The sequence below is a fragment of the Mycteria americana genome, chromosome 3, assembly GCF_035582795.1.
Source record: "Mycteria americana isolate JAX WOST 10 ecotype Jacksonville Zoo and Gardens chromosome 3, USCA_MyAme_1.0, whole genome shotgun sequence".
Taxonomy (NCBI): domain Eukaryota; kingdom Metazoa; phylum Chordata; class Aves; order Ciconiiformes; family Ciconiidae; genus Mycteria; species Mycteria americana.
The window spans coordinates 28,471,069-28,487,447 of record NC_134367.1 but is presented as its reverse complement, the minus strand read 5'-3'; the positions used below and the strand labels follow the sequence as shown (position 1 = coordinate 28,487,447).

Genomic DNA, 16,379 nt, shown 5'->3' with positions numbered 1-16,379 from the left:
CTTTTTTGCCTGTAGAGAATTTGGCCCTTGAATCCTTTATTATTTTTAGTGGAAAATTATTTTAGTGAACCTGCATTCCATTCCTAATAGCAAGTTATGGACATTACTCATAATGGAGGGCTGTTTGGCAGTGGACGCAGTCAATTCCCTGCAGGCATCCACAGATGAACGAGATATTAGACTACCTTTTACTGCAAGAGGAAAGCTTCGTCCATTGGAGCTAATACTGTGGGAAAAGTTGCATTCCAGTTGTACACAACGTGTCTGTTGTGTAGATCAACATCTGTCCAGATTTTCCAGTACTTCTAAAGTTCTTGAACTCTTTAAGACACACATGGTTGGGGGCAGGGGAGTATGCTTTTCTGTTCCAAACTTAGACATTATGCATAGTCTATAATGAAATCTGAATATACGCTAATAAATTTCAGTAGGTTGTTTTTATTTTAGCCTTTTGAGTTGTGTTTCAAATGGATAGTAATGAGGTTGTACAGTGATGTCAAATAGTATTGTAATTGAAAATCTAGTTAGTATTTTGTTGATTTTTTTTTCCTTCACATTTTCAATAACCCTTTTATAATTTTTTTTTTTGACTGTTATAAGAAGTATTGTGAATTTAAGGGTGGATTTTTTTAAAGAACATTTGTGTTAAATGTTGGATCTAAGTCCTTACTTTCTAATAGTTCAGTAAAGCAGAAAAAAGACAGAACGACAGATCCTGAGCTGAGGTAAACTTTGTAGCTCTGTGGACTTTAGTGATGGTAGGATAATTTACAACAGTAGAGGATTGACCTTGTCATCTTGTTTGGGTTATTTTATAAATTAAATACTGAGATTTCTGTAATAGGTGGGGCTTTGGCATTTTTTTTTTTCTTTTAAATATTTGCAATCACAGGAAATAACATCCCTCTGATATTTTAGGTGATGAAGTTGTAATAATTCAAGACAAACTGGAAGGCATTAAAGTGAGATACAAAGACATTACAAAATTGAGTTCTGACGTGTCCAAGACCTTAGAGCAGGCTCTGCAGCTTGCAGGTCAACTGCATTCAGCTCACGAGGAGCTCTGCAAATGGCTTGATGAAGTGGAGGTGGAGTTGCTCTCATATGAAACTCAAATACCAAAGGGTGAAGAATTAAGCCAAGTACAAGAAAGACAAAAAGTAGGTTTTAGAACCTGTGAATTATCTATTGCTGTATGATTCAGCTAGGTTTTGTGTTAACTTATGTTTGGCATGAAGTTGTTCTGTGAATAACTAATTTTGGCATCAGATGATTTGACTAAGTGTAACAGTAGTTAAGAATCAAACTCACTTTCCAGAGTCATCTGTTATAATTATTTGTGAAATTGGGCTGAGATTTATTTTTAGTACAAGAGAAGAACAACATTTCCTTTTTATTCAAGCAGCTACGTAATCCTGGGAAAACTTAAGTTGTCAAACAAAGTTATTTTGGTTCTTCAGTTGTGACATGGATAAAATCCTGTAAAGTATAAAAAGAGTCAGCATTTAAAATATATATTACTATTCTTGTTTAAGAATATTTATTTCAAAAGAAAAATTGTACTATATATTGGATGGTGTGGACAATGTTGGGGAGGGAAGGTAAAAAAAATTCTTTCCATTAAATTTCTTATATATATAAAAAGAAATGAAACAGTGGTGGGGGTTTCTGTACAGGTGGAAACTCATTCCTGAAGCATTGTGTGATGATTTGATTGAAATTTAATGCAGTCATTGCTCATTTAAGAAATCACTGGAATTCATCATATTTTGCTTTATTGCATGACTGATTTCACTTGCTGGTGATTTAGTTCCTTATGGAGTTGCAGGTTGCAAAGAATATCCATTAGTTTTATTTTCTTTGGTTGCTTCATTAAGTACTAACAACTCTTACAAAATTAGAAAGAATTTCAGACTGTCAAACTGAGTGGAGAAATATATATTCTATAGAAAATTCTCTTCAAGAATCACCCACTTATCTGTCAAACAGCTTACAGTATCAAAAGCTAATACAACTAAGCTGAAAATAAGTGTGCTAGTTTATCCCTTTAGTTTGCGTGGAAAACATTTCAGTTCTTGACTCGTGGAGTAGTTGAAAGAATAAAAAAATCATGTGCAAGCTCTGTGTGTTCAGCTCGTATGCTGGCATGTTTACTTTAGATGGCCTTTTTCAGGAGCTGAAAAAAGAAGCAAAGAACAACAAAATCTTACTGGACACTCTGAATGAAGTTGGTAGTGCCTTCCTGGAGCTGGTGCCGTGGAGAGCCAGAGAGGGGCTTGACAAAATGATAACAGAGGACAACGAACGTTACAGATTAGTGAGTGACACAATCTCTCAGAAGGTGGATGAGATTGATGCTGCCATCCTGAGATCCCAGCAGGTACTGAAAACTGTTCTTTGGGCAATAACAGTCTCTGGCCATGTGTACCTAAACAAAAGATGTCCTTTAATAATGTTGCCAAAAGTTTGTTGTGCTTGAGCAGCAAAAGGCCTCTTTGAATGAAATGGGACTCTGCTGTTAAGATATGAATGCCAGAATTCAGCAAATCTGTACACTGTTGTAGTTATCTGCCTTTTTGTTGACACAAACATCAGTCTTGTAGCTAAAATTGCTGTAACTACTCTGTGGCTCCTTAAGTAGGAGTTTGCTTAAGTAAGAACTGAACGGCCTATGTCTTTTGTAGATCATGTTGCATTAAGTAAAATACAATCCAGATCCCCAGCCAATTTTACTGGATGCAACACTGAAATCACTAGGGTTGCCACACCTTTTAGCATCAGCCGATTGTCTAGCTCCTCTGTACTTTCCACAATTAAAAGCTGGAACATCTTGTTCAAGCTGTAGTGGAGGATTTTAATAGCAATTGCTTTTATTCATATCCACAGTGCTTTTCTTCTTGGGGCTAAAAAATTGAGTTATTTAATATGTGGAGGTTTCTGTACATGCACAGAGGTATATATATGGGTGCACTTTGAGAACTGGCACTCTAATTTCATCACTAAATAGTCCCATATTTAAGCTTGCTTACAAATGCATCGTGGAAACACAATTTTCTAGTGTCTGCCTACAGTTCAGGCATAAAAATATTGGTGGCGATTTCTGTTTCTGCTAACAGTTCCCATAAACAGTTATAACAGGACAAGGAGAAAGTGTGTGTGATATTTTCAAAGTTTTCTGAAAGCAGACTAAAAGAGGCTGGCAGTAACTCAGATCTCTTTGTAACTGAGGTAAAAAATAACTTCATGTTTGTCATGGTCTAGCCCCAGCCAGCAACTAAGCACCACACAGCTGCTTGCTCAACCCCCCATTCTCCCCCCGCCCCCCAAGTGGGATGGGGGAGAGAATCAGAAGAGTAAAAGTGAGAACAACTGTGGGTTGAGATAAGAACAGTTTAATAATTGAAAATAATAATAATAATAATAATAATAATAATAATAATAATAAAATTGTAATGCAAAGGAAAATAACAAAACCAGAGAGAAATAAAACCCCAGAAAGACAAGTGATGCCACTGAAAAACAATTGCTCACCACCAACCGACTGATGCCCAGCCAGTCCCCGAGCAGCGGCCGTGCCCCAGCCAACTGCCCCCGGTTTATATGCTGAGCATGACGTCTTATGGTATGGAATAGCCCTTTGGCCAGTTTGGGTCAGCTGTCCTGGCTGTGCCCCCTCCCACCTTCTTGTGCACCTCCAGCCTTCTTATTGGCAGGCCAGTATGAGAAGCTGAAAAGTCCTTGACTGCTTAGCAACAACTAAAACATCAGTATGTTATCAACATTATTCTCATCCTAAATCCAAAACACAGCACTATACCAGCTACTAGGAAGAAAATTAACTCTTTCCCAGCCAAAACCAGGACAGCATCCACCAGCATCCACCTTTCTATACCATCTACATCATGCCCAGGTCCTGCACTTTCCAATATATTCCAGTTAATCACCACCACTTTCTCTGTCTTTTGATACATACAGACAGATACCATTCCCTTGGTCTATGGGCCATCCCTCTAAAATGTCCATTGAGTTCATTTAGTCCATGACTTTGGACTCCATCTGTCATAACAGTCTTTCAGGGCAGGAGAGATGGTGTGTGGTGCTGGATTGTTGCATGCTGAAGCCAGTTCTGGTTCCATCACCGCTGCCCTTGTCCAGTTCTGTCAAAGTTCATTCTTCATTAATCTGGGTGATTCTTACTGTAATACCATTGATATGGCATATAGCAACCACAGAAGTGATGATATATAGTATTACATAGCAATTAACATCACACCATTCAAATCATTGGCTGTTTTCACCCAGAATCAAATCCCCTTGAGGTACACAGCGGACTTCTCCATCCTGCCACATCACCCACCAAATGCACCCGGGTCCTTGAGCAAAAGCAATCCCACAAATGGGTTTGCCTTTATCCGAGGCAGGAATAACCCAGACTGTCTTCTGCAGCATATTTTTTATGTGCACTAGAGGGACTTTCTCCCCTTCTATAGTACATAAAAGTTTTGATTGGGCAGGGCCAGCTCCATTGGCAGATCCCCTAGTGTTGACTAACCAGGTGGTCTTTGGTAAATGTGTATCCCAATGTTTGAATGACCCACCACCCATTGCTCGCAGTGTAGGCTTTCACAGTCCATTGTATCGTTCGATTTTCCCAGAGGCTGGTGCATGGTAGGAGATGTGATATACCCACTCGATGCCATGCTCTTTGGCTCAGGTGTCTATGAGTTTGCTTTGGAAATGAGTCCCGTTGTCTGACTCAATTCTCTCTGGGGTGCCATGTTGCCATAGGACTTGCTTTTCAAGGCCCAGGATAGTGTTCCGGGTGGTGGCATGGGGCACGGGATATGTTTCCAGGCATCTGGTAGTTGCTTCCACCATTGTAAGCACATAGCGCTTGCCTTGGTGCGTTTGTGGGAGTGTGATACAATCAATCTGCCAGGACTCCCCATATTTGTATTTCAGCCATCGCCCTCCATACCAGAGAGGCTTTAACTGCTTGGCTTGTTTGATTGCAGTGCGTGTTTCACATTCATGGATAACCTGTGCAACAGTGTCTGTGGTCAAGTCCACCCCTTGATCACGAGCTCACCTATATGTTGCATCTCTTCCTTGATGGCCTGAGCTGTCATGGGCCCACCAAGCTATGAATAATTCACCCTTATGTTGCCAGTCCAGATCCACCTGGGCCACTTCAATCTTAGCAGCCTGATCCACCTGCTGGTTGTTTTGTTGTTCTTCAGTGGCCCAACTCTTGGGTATATGAGCATCTACATGACATACTTTTACAAACAGGTTCTCTACCAGGGCAGCAATATCTTGCCACAGTGCAGCAGCCCAGATGGGTTTCTTTCTGCACTGCCAGTTGCTCTGCTTCCATTGCTGTAACCACCCCCACAGGGCATTTGCCACCATCCATGAGTCAGTATAGAGATAAAGCACTGGCCATTTTTCTCGTTCAGCAATAGCCAAAGCCAACTGGATGGCCTTTACTTCTGCAAATTGGCTCGATTCACCTTCTCCTTCAGCAGTTTCTACAACTTGTTGTATAGGACTCCATACAGCAGCTTTCCATCTCTGATGCTTTCCCACAAGACAACAGGACCCATCAGTGGACAGGGCATATTGCTTCTCATTTTCTGGTAGTTTATTGTACAGTGGGGCCTCCTCAGCACGTGTCACCTCCTCCTCTGGAGATATTCTGAAATCTTTGCCTTCTGGCCAGTCCATAATTAATTCTAGATTCCTGGGCGACTGAAGCCTGTTGTGTGATCAGTGCAACCTACTTACTCCATGTAGCATCAGTTGCATGATGTGTAGAGGGGACCCTCTTTTTGAACATCCAGCTCAGCACCGGTAGTTGGGCTGCCAGGAGGAGCTGTGCTTTAGTACCGACCACTTCCGAAGCAGCTCGAACCCCTTCATATGCTGCCAATATCTCTTTCTCAGTTGGAGTGTAGCACGTTTGCTATGAATATTGTCTTGTCTCATTAACCAAATCCTCAAAAATGAAGGGTGATTTTTTTTTTTTAGTGAGTGATAAGGTGAGATAAGAGAGTATGTGTTGGCTCTGCTTCAGCTTTTCTGAATTCTGTGAGTATGTTGCATCCCCTAGCACAAGCTCAGCAGATTCAGGTCCAGGCATGAAAAGTCCAGAGCTGCACCCTAGTCCTGCATACCTGTAACCTCTGCTTCAGCCCAACTCACATCATCACAGCATACTCCTATACACTATATCCTATGATAAATATAAAGTGGCTTAACACATTTCCAGCAAATGACAAGCTACTTTCCATTTAGCTCAGAGAAAGACCACGCAAAAGAAAAAATATTTTTGGAGAAGCTAGTGCTCTGTAAGCTTACCCTGTGGCGACTTGTTCAAGTGCTTGTACTATTAAAAAGTTTTGGGTGGAGGACAAAGCCACGAAGAACATGAGGGTTCAATGGGAACAGTGTGAGGTTTGTGCTAGACGTTACTGGGCCAACGTGAGAAATGCAATAAGCTATATGAAAGGATAGGCATATTGTTTCATGTTGTGAACAGAAGCTGGAAGGCTTAATAGACTAATGCAATGTCCTGTTTTTTAACTACCTGGGCAAAATGCTCCCAGATGGATAGAATTATTGTAGAGGTAAATTTAGCTACATGTTTTAATCTTCATCTCTCAGTACTGAAGGCATTGGTCAGTGTCTTACCCTAGTGAAGGAGTGCTACGTAGAAACAGAAGGTCATATTCTACTTCTGGCTTATTTGTTGTTCTTCACTTTAAAGCAGCCATAGTGCTTTAGAAAGCATTCATGGAGCAAATCACAATGTCATCATATTCAGAAATCAATCATTCCTGGTTAGAAGAAAAAGTACCACAATGAACTATGCTTGGTTAAAGTGGGTGGGGATGAAATAGATTATTTTATAGTGACTTAAGTGAAGTTCAGGGCTCATTAATAACTGTCATGCATAATGGGAAGAAAACACTTCAAATTCTGGATGCAGAGAGTACTAATTTTGTGCTTTTTATTCCTTAATGTTATATTTGAACATCACAAATTGGAAATCCTATACCCTTAGCAAATGGACTTCAGAGTCCTGTCCTTCCTCGACGCTGTGTGACCTAGAAGTTTCACTGCCATGTCTTGATTATGTTACTTCCATTAAATATTTGCTCAATATTACTTACATACCCATGGATATTTGGTATCAGGAGGTCACATTGCAGTTAATTTATATGTCTAACACATTTGAAATTGCCTTCTTCATTTCCTTCATTTGGATCGTAAATAGATGGGCTTCTGAAGAGCTTGGTTGTGAACTGCAGTTTCTAAAGCCAGGATTTAACTACCACTGGTGCATGTGCTTCGTGCTCATCTTTACAGTACTGATTGTTTCAGAACATACCTTCCTATTAAGAAGTCACAATATTTAGGAAAAAACATACTATCTGTTACTTTAAATGAGAAATGACATACAGTGAAAAAGAATGTTTATGCTCTCTTTCATGTAACAAATGGATTATAAAGGCTGAAAAAGATTGACTCATAAAGAATGAAATCTCAGAACTGCTTCTTTTGTTTTTGTGTGACTCACGATTAACCACTAAGACAAGACTGACTTAGTGGCTAAAGTGAACTCCAGCTGCGTTACAGGAGCAGGGCTGTCATGGTCTACAGCCACAAAGGCACAGACCAGTAGATGTAAAAGACAAGAGGGACTGAGAGTGGTCAGAAAGAGACTTCTAAGGAAAGTGTGGGTATCAACAACACAAGTAGCAGGTTCTGACCTAAAACATCCTGATAGACTTTGACAATAACTCAGAGCCGTATTAATGTTCAGCTAATTACAGTGGGGGTCACAGTTTAAAATAAATAAATAAATAAATAAATAAATAAATAAATAAATAAATTGGGTCTTAGTAGTTTCTACGATGACTGTTTTGTGTATCTGATCATCCCATCTAATATTTCTCTATGGCTTAAGCTCAAGGCTACCCCCATTGAGTACTGCAACGTGTGTGTGCTAAGATACATGCCTATAAACTTGAGCTGAAGAGAAAATGTATGATATTTTTAAATTTGGTCTTACTTTTCAGAAGAATTAGATTCCCGTGTACTTCTTTCAGGCTCTCACGCTCTCCTTCGCAAATTAGTAAGAAACAGATCCTTTAAATCCTCTGATTATTTTAGTGCTTTGAGGTAATTTCTGAAACATTTAAGTGTTGTCTAATGGTAATCAGAAGTTAATCTTTTAGGAAAAGGACTGGCTGCACCCAGATGCCCCAAAGTATTTTCGCATTTAATCCAAGCTCTAGTTTTGGATGAAATCCTGTTTTCTCTGAATTCAGTGAGGTTTTTCCACTGACTTAGTTGTACTGTGATTGTTTTGCCTTTATCATTTAATACCAAAGCAGCTCTTAAGGTTAAAAGGATAACATCAAACAACTATTTCTTAGAATAATTGCAACACTAGCAGTAATAATAAACATAGAGATGGAAAAGACATGTGAAAGTAGATTAAAAAGAAAATAAACAGTCCAGTTAAAATTCTGAAATTATAACCCTTTTTATTACGTCTGTTTGAGAGCTGTAGGCTTTGGAAAAATGTGTTTGCTTCTGTTCCTTTGTCACGCTTATGAATTAAGCTGCTTGTATTACAATCCCTGAGAACCATTTTGGGTTTTGTATTTCATTTATATAAAAACCTCATATGGAAAGTGAGCTGCTGTCTTTCTAACAATTCAGAAGTATGCTTTTTAATCTTCTTCAAAATTTTAGAAACATTCTAATTTCATGTCTATAGAACTGCCGAACTAATTCATGTCTCCCTTATTTAGTTTGATCAAGCAGCTGATGCTGAATTTGCCTGGATTGCAGAAACAGAAAAGAGACTGATGTCTCTGGGTGATATTAGGCTTGAGCAAGACCAGACCACGGCTCAGCTACAAGTTCAAAAGGTAAAAGAAATGTATTTCCAACTGTCATGTTAATTATTGGCCGGCACACTCTCCATCTAGAAAATGTACTGACATGATTTAATTTCTAGTCCATCATAATGCACTTCAAAAATAGTTTTTGCTGCATGTACTCTGTTTTTTTTCTGACCAGTTTTTATTGTGTTTCAAGGCTTTTACCATGGAGATTTTGAGGCACAAAGATACTATAGATGAACTTGTTAAATCTGGGGATAAGATTATGAACACGTGCACCGAAGAAGAGAAACAGACCATGAAGGTAAAGTTCCTTAAATTGCAGCTACAGCGGTAGATATGCAGACAATGTATAAGTAGAAGGATTCCTATAGTGTCTTTTTTGAAATACTAATGAAAAAGCATTAATTATAGCCACTTCTAGTCTGAGGATTGTTAATACTAGAAGAAATGCTGTTGTGTATCAGTCTCCTTCCTTCAGGATGTTCAAAGAGCAAACACTGTGTACTTGCTTCATTGCCTGACACTAATTTGGAGCCCCATTTATCATCTTCATCCATGCTAAATAGTATTTTAGCCAATGGACGATTGAGTGAATAGGTATTAGTCATCTGGGGTGGTGTGTGTGGAGTCTGGCTGTTTATCTTCCCCAGTTGGGTCAGTAATGATCTGGGCGTGTGTATTTCTGTGCCAGATTCAATGGCTGCGCACCTCAGCAGGAATCTTCTCTTTCATTTCTGCTGATTTCAGTGTAGACCTTACTTGCCAAGATTATTCCATCCTGTTGACTAACACAGCCCATGAAAGGCATTCTTATGCCTTTGTTTATTGCACACATAGAGAGAGCCTGATGTTGGGGCTGTATGTATATACAAATTTTTCCTGTGGGCATTTAAGAATGGGTTAGTTGTGGGGTTGGGGTTTTTTTGCTAAACTACGGTGAGGCTGGATATGCTGTGTAAGATTAATCCTTCCAATGACCACCCTCCCTGAACAGCAATACTTCACTAATTGTGCTCTGCTGCAGGATCTCTGAATAAATTTGATTTACCTTAAGTGAATTTAAAATAGATGAGATGTTCTGTCTATGAAACTGTAGTCATAAGGGAGAGCAGTGAGTCTCTCTTAAATATTTGTATTTGTCAAAAATACTGTATATCTGTGTGTTAGGCTATGTTTTGCCCTTTGGATAGCGTCTCTATACTTAATTTACATGCAAGACATAACAAATGAAAGGATAGCTTGTTCTGCCAAAAAAGATTCTTTACTTCACATTCGAAGGCTTGCTTATATGTCTAGTTTTTCCAAGGCTAGCATTTATGTGCATTGTCACATATAATATTTCATAAAAATGATAACATGGGCAGTCTTCCACAGGAAAAATGTATAGCTAGTCGATACTTTCTTTTATTATCATGTGCCCAAATACAGTAGATTTGTAATGTTTAAACCTTGTAGTTCTATGATATTAATGGTAACACATCCTCATTAATTAATGTATGCTAACCTAGAAAATAATGTTTTGTGGTTTCTGTTGCAAGTTTGTAAGCTACAAGCACAACAGTATACCGTATTCTCTTGCCAGATTTAAAAAAAACAAAACAAAACAATTTTTGTGTATTGTTCATGATGCTTTGATTCAGAAATGCTGTGGAAAACTTAGTTTCTGCCAAGTGTCACTGAAGATAAGCGTCTTCAGTAAGGAAGTGGGGCTAAGATCTGCAGTCAAATCATTTGCAGCTTAACTGGAAGCCCTATGAATAAAGTGTTATTTGTAAATATCAATATCATTAAATATGTTCTAATTACTTTGAAAGTACTCTGCCAAATTCCGATCCTCTGCACTATTGATTCTGTCCACCTTAAACACTGATTATCAAAACTAAAATTTGGTTCACTGTTGTTTGGTGCTATAATTATCAAAGATTGTTTAGAAATGAAGGTAATAGACATGTGGTAAAAGATACATTGCTATTTTTTGTTAATATTGTTTTACAGAAAAAAATGGAAAGCCTCTTACAGAAATATGATGCAGTCTGTCAAATGAACTCTGAGAGAAACCTGCAGCTGGAACGGGCTCAGTCCCTGGTCAACCAGTTCTGGGAGACTTATGAAGAGCTTTGGCCATGGTTAACTGAAACAGAAACGATTATCTCTCAGCTTCCTGCGCCAGCCCTTGAATATGAAACTTTAAAGCAACAACAAGAAGAGCATAGGGTAAGCATTTTGCCAGTTTTGAAAAACAAAGTGTCAAAACCTGAGTAGTATTCTGCTTAGAACTGTGGAGTACTATCCTAAATGATGAAAACCCAGACAGTTACACTTCTGTTGAAAAAATAATTATTTAAAATAATAGTACAAAATAAATACATTTTCAGTCATGCCTCTACTCTTTCCCAAACTATTCATGCAAACAAGATTCTCTGGGGAAAGCAGCAAACAATGTATAAGCAAAAAAGAGGGCTAATGGGGAAAAATTGCCATTGTAGTGAGAGAACTGAGCACACAAAAGTTAATAGTTTGAGGTATATTTAAAAGTACACATTAACGTCAGTATTAGAACAAACCAAACCCATAAACAGAAGGAACAGACATGGGATGTTGCAGCAAGAAACTAAAGAAGGTAAAACATGACTATCTAAAGAACTGGAGTACCTGCTGTCAGCATACTGAAAGTGAAATGCCTTTGTGTACAATCTGTATACAAATATGCACGTATGTTGATCTTATGTACGTGTAAAAAATTCAGCTTTTGTTTTGTTGGTATCATTGGAACTAAACTTAGCTGAGCCAGGACGACGGACAATTAGAGGGCCAAGAATTGATTGCTTGGGTTCCAGCCAATCCCATAATCATTTCTCATGTCAAGTATGTTTGTTATGTAATAATTAAAAAGAAATAATTGTTTACCATAACATCACAAAATAGAGGCAACAGTGTTGTAGGCTGGCCACCATATGGGCTTTCTTACATGGAGGAATAATCAGCTGGGATAAAAATTAGTACATTTCATATATGGCTGCTAGTATCACATGGAATCAGATGTATCCCACTGAGGTTAAAAACCTGCATGTTTTGGCACATGCAAAGCCCATATGGCTACTGGAGATACCTGTCTCTCCCTGCTGAGCATAGAATAACTAGTTTATTTTAGCTGCCTCAAGTAAGTGACTCAAGTTAGATAGGATGAGCCCTGGCTTCAAAGTCTTGTTTACTCTGAGACTGGTTAATGAAGATGTGCCACTCTTTATGTACTGGTAAACACTGGGTTCACTCATTTGTCTTCCTATTATGTCCACAACAAACATGCTCTATTAAGACTAGCTATATAACATGAGCTTTACAAACTATCTTGATGAGTCACCATGAACCAAATCATGCTTGCTTTACTTACAGGATTGTTCCCCATCTACTTTAATCATTCTGCTTGCATGAGAGGCCCTTCAGATGAGCTATTTTTGCATTTTCCCTGGGCTATGCCATTAGCTGAGATTTGTTTTTTAAGTAGAAGATTAATGTCAGGCAATTTTAACATGTAATCTGATCTGAAATACTTGTTTACTGGAATTGTTGGCCCAATAGTAGATCACGGAGAAGACCAAATCATTTATTGTTCTATTAAAAAAAAAAGAAAAAAAAAGAAGGTTCTAAATGTGAATTGAAAACAGTTTTCTATATTCACTTACATTTCTGTTCTGATGTATTTACTGATGACTATCTTTGTTCCAAGTCATGGAATTCATACAGTTGATTCTGTGTGAGTAACATGCAGTCAGTTTGGTTTGAACTGAGCTGTGGGCAGAGTATTAGCATAAGGTTTGGACCCAGAAATGTGCACTCTTGTGGCCTTGTGTCAAATCATCTATTTGTGCATAAAAATAAAACACACAAAATTATTTTCTAAAAACTTTCAAACTGTTCTTAGTTTCACCTTTTCCTCTTCCCTGTTAATCAACATTCTTTTTCTTGTTGCAAGGTATACAAATAGAGTTACATTCTCAGTAAGTAGCTAGAGTCAGGGGGTTTTGTATTTTCATTGCTGTTTTGTCATCAGGGGACTGTGGAAGGTCCTGATCACTGTCTTTTCAAACTTCTCAACCTCTCCTCTTCTGGGGAGGAGCAAGTAAGCAAGCCAGTATCAGGATTTCTTTTTAAGGGAAGGACCTTAGTTGAAGAGAAGAGGATTTATTTACACTGAGACTGATACAGGCCCTTTTCTGTGTCTTCATTAATTTAAACAAACTCTGAGCTGGGAGGAACAAAGCATGTACCCCTCATGTTCCTGCACAGGGGCTATAGGATAGAAGCATGTGGAGTTCACAGCACCAAGAGAGACAGTGCCTCACAAGACAGTGGGATTTCTCTGAAAAGGGAGGAATGAGCTGAGAAAATAAATGAAACTGGAGGGAAGGATCGGGCTACTCCCACAAAAGAGCTTTCCCTTTTGTCAGGTCTATGGGTGCAAGGAAACAAAACCAAAATCCTTAGGCAAGTTGGAAGACACCTTGTGACCTTTCACTTCCACAAGCCTCTACACAGTCTTCTGCACAGTTTTTACTTACTTTGGGGGAGGATGATGAGAGGGAGTAGACAGCTGAGATCAAATTTAATTTACTTATTAATTACTTGTTAAACTTTGTGTCAGTTAAGTAATAGCGCTGTTGTGAAGACAGGAGGGTCTTGTGGCTAGAGGGGAGACTGCTAAACTAGGTTGATAGGTCTCTACTGATCAGTCTTCCTTGTCCTTTTGTCCTTTTCACTGATTTCTTTGACCCTTCCTTGTGCTAGTTTCCTCTTCTTAAATCAAGGATAATTTGAATTAATATTCTTGCAATGCCAGTACCTCTTTCTGTGATGATCTTCAATGGAAGGCTTTGCGGCAAGTGACAAATACCAGCATGAAAAGTATATACGTGGTGGTGTTACGCACATATCTGGAGTATTGTTGCCATTTCTGTCATTATAGGTACTAAAGATGATGGGGAGTGTCTGTTGCCAGCATTATATGCATAGTTAGCATCTTATATTTTACCTGTAATCATATGTCCTACAAGAGTATTGCATGGACCTTACCAGTGCATCTCTAATTGTGATGTTTCATGCCTGGATAGCTCTGTGTTGGAATGGGAGCCATCACTGGCAGAGCAGTCACTGACTTTATTTGATATTATTTGTGCTTTACATTAGGACGAAGGGTATTTGTTTGGAATTTTGTGCCAGCTGGATGTGTTAGAAGTGTGGACAGCTGTAATGTGGTGGTGTAAGCATAAGAAACTGATAAGTTGTTTCGTTTGTTATAGCAACTGCGTGAGCTGATCGCTGAGCACAAGCCTCATATAGATAAGATGAACAAAACCGGGCCTCAGTTGCTGGAGCTGAGCCCAGGAGAAGGTTTCTCTATCCAAGAGAAATATGTGGCAGCTGACACCCTTTACAGTAAAATTAAGGAAGATGTCAAAAAGCGAGCACTGGCACTGGATGAAGCCATTTCTCAGTGTACCCAGGTATCAATTTAAGTTTAAAGTATAATTGGATTCATTCACATGAAAGATAGACAGACATTGTCATCTTACATGTATATATCAAGACTAAACTGCTGTTTTATCTGTATTTTTCAACCTAACGGCCTGTGAATGTTCATATCACGGCTTATGGCATTGATTTTTCTATTTCTCGAGGGGTTATAATTTTATATATTGGTCAGTATTATGACTGCTGCAGTTGAAAAATGTTATTAGTTCTTAATTTTGAAGTAAGAAAAGGACCATTTGGTCTAAAAATGTGGGATTTTATTTTCACTTTATTCCGTTTTCTCTTGCTTGTCTGTTACTAGCTGATGCTTCATTTGTATGTGGATGTCACTGTTGATCAGTTAACTTGAGTATAGTTATATCTCAAAGTTGGCAGCTTTAGTTACAGTCCGTTACCGATGGAACTAGAGGGTAGTTTGGCAGTGGTAATAGCATTTGGTCTTCGTTGCAGACCCACAAGAACTTAACGTAACATATGCTTAAACTGTTGCATAAAAGTATTGTGAGCAAAGTTAGACCTCAGAAAATGTCATCATAAGCATAAAATTCAGATCAAGACCATAAAAGCTGCATATCTTAGGTTCATCAGCCTATGCAATGAACCTTGATAGAGTATTGTTAGGTATCATGTTCTAGAGACTTTTAAATATTGGGTTAATTGTCATTAAACCCAAACTGAAATTATTTTACTCAACCCCAAATTCAGAAAAGAACTGAGTAAAACTGTGTACATGAACCCATACAAAAACCTGAATAAAAATACTTTGTTCTATAGTGCTGTTTTTATAGGAAATTCCCCTTTTTCTCTGTTCGCTGGAAATTAAGTGCTATATTCTGCTCAGGTCTAAAATACTAAATAAAGAAATACACCTTAAAGTCCTCATCAAGTCTACATTCTAAATAATTTTTGTCCCAGATCATTGTACTTAATATCATAGTCCTAGCCCCTGCAGACTGAGTTTAAGAAGCTAAGGAAAAAGGTGACATCAGATACCATCCTGCTTTTGAACTAGTTATAGACAATATATTATACTTTAAGTCATTCTAAACACCTTCCTTATTCACACCTCTGAAAGATGCCTGATTATTTAGATTCAGTGTTTTCCTCTATCATAAACGCTCAGTCCTCCCCCTATTTGGAGCTGCACATTTGAAAATCAAGATATTTATTTAGCATTTGAGTCCCTGCTTTGTGCATGATAGACATTAACATGTTGTACTGGCTAAGTAGAGAAAGCAAGAATAAAAATGCATTCTTTGGTAACACCTAGAATATAATCACATGTTGAGAAAATACTTAATTATTTATGCAGTACTTTAACGTCTATTTTATATACATAAATGTATATGCAGATGGCAAAGCAAAACATTGTAACGCCCAGCATGTAATTTTATATAATCTTTTTTTATTAAGATACGTAAATATATATTATCAGGGCTGTGTACTGTGATGGCTATGTCAATGTTTGTCTAGACAGTCCTGCAAGAATAACTATCTAACTCTTCAGGTTTTAAATTATATTAAACTGCATTATGTATCAAAGGCAGGACATAACCTATGGAGCCACAATGAGAGGTTGTGATGACTTGCATTTTCTTCCTTTTAATTTCTAAAACACCTTGTCTCATTCATTGAAGTACGAGTAAAAGGAGGCCCACTGAATGCACTGACAATTTGAAAATATAACATGTATGTCCTAAAATTAGACCTGAATATTGCCAATTTAATTTCAGTTTTTATCACTTTTGTAAGGTTTTGTTGCCACAATCAGTTTTTCGGAAGTCTTGAATGTGGGAAGGCTACTTATCTTTCATAACACATTTTGCTGGCTTGTATGATATTCACACTTCTAGCAAAAACACTGAGTCCATAACTTTAGACACAGAGTCTGATTTGAAGTGGGTTGTATGGTGGGAAAAGGTAATTACA

The 16,379-nt window shown here is 38.2% G+C and overlaps 1 protein-coding gene across 18 annotated transcripts in view; it reads left to right on the top strand.

Annotated features, from left to right (window-relative positions):
- The window catches only part of DST (dystonin), a 313,545-nt gene that overhangs the window by 248,884 nt on the left and 48,282 nt on the right, over nucleotides 1-16,379 (top strand). For all 18 annotated transcript variants that reach the window (XM_075498103.1, XM_075498099.1, XM_075498102.1 and 15 more), the window contains 6 exons: nucleotides 919-1,160; nucleotides 2,174-2,380; nucleotides 8,826-8,945; nucleotides 9,115-9,222; nucleotides 10,917-11,135; nucleotides 14,219-14,422. In XM_075498103.1, the coding sequence (XP_075354218.1) occupies nucleotides 919-1,160; nucleotides 2,174-2,380; nucleotides 8,826-8,945; nucleotides 9,115-9,222; nucleotides 10,917-11,135; nucleotides 14,219-14,422 (1,100 nt within the window). The remainder of the gene's footprint in view (nucleotides 1-918; nucleotides 1,161-2,173; nucleotides 2,381-8,825; nucleotides 8,946-9,114; nucleotides 9,223-10,916; nucleotides 11,136-14,218; nucleotides 14,423-16,379) is intronic.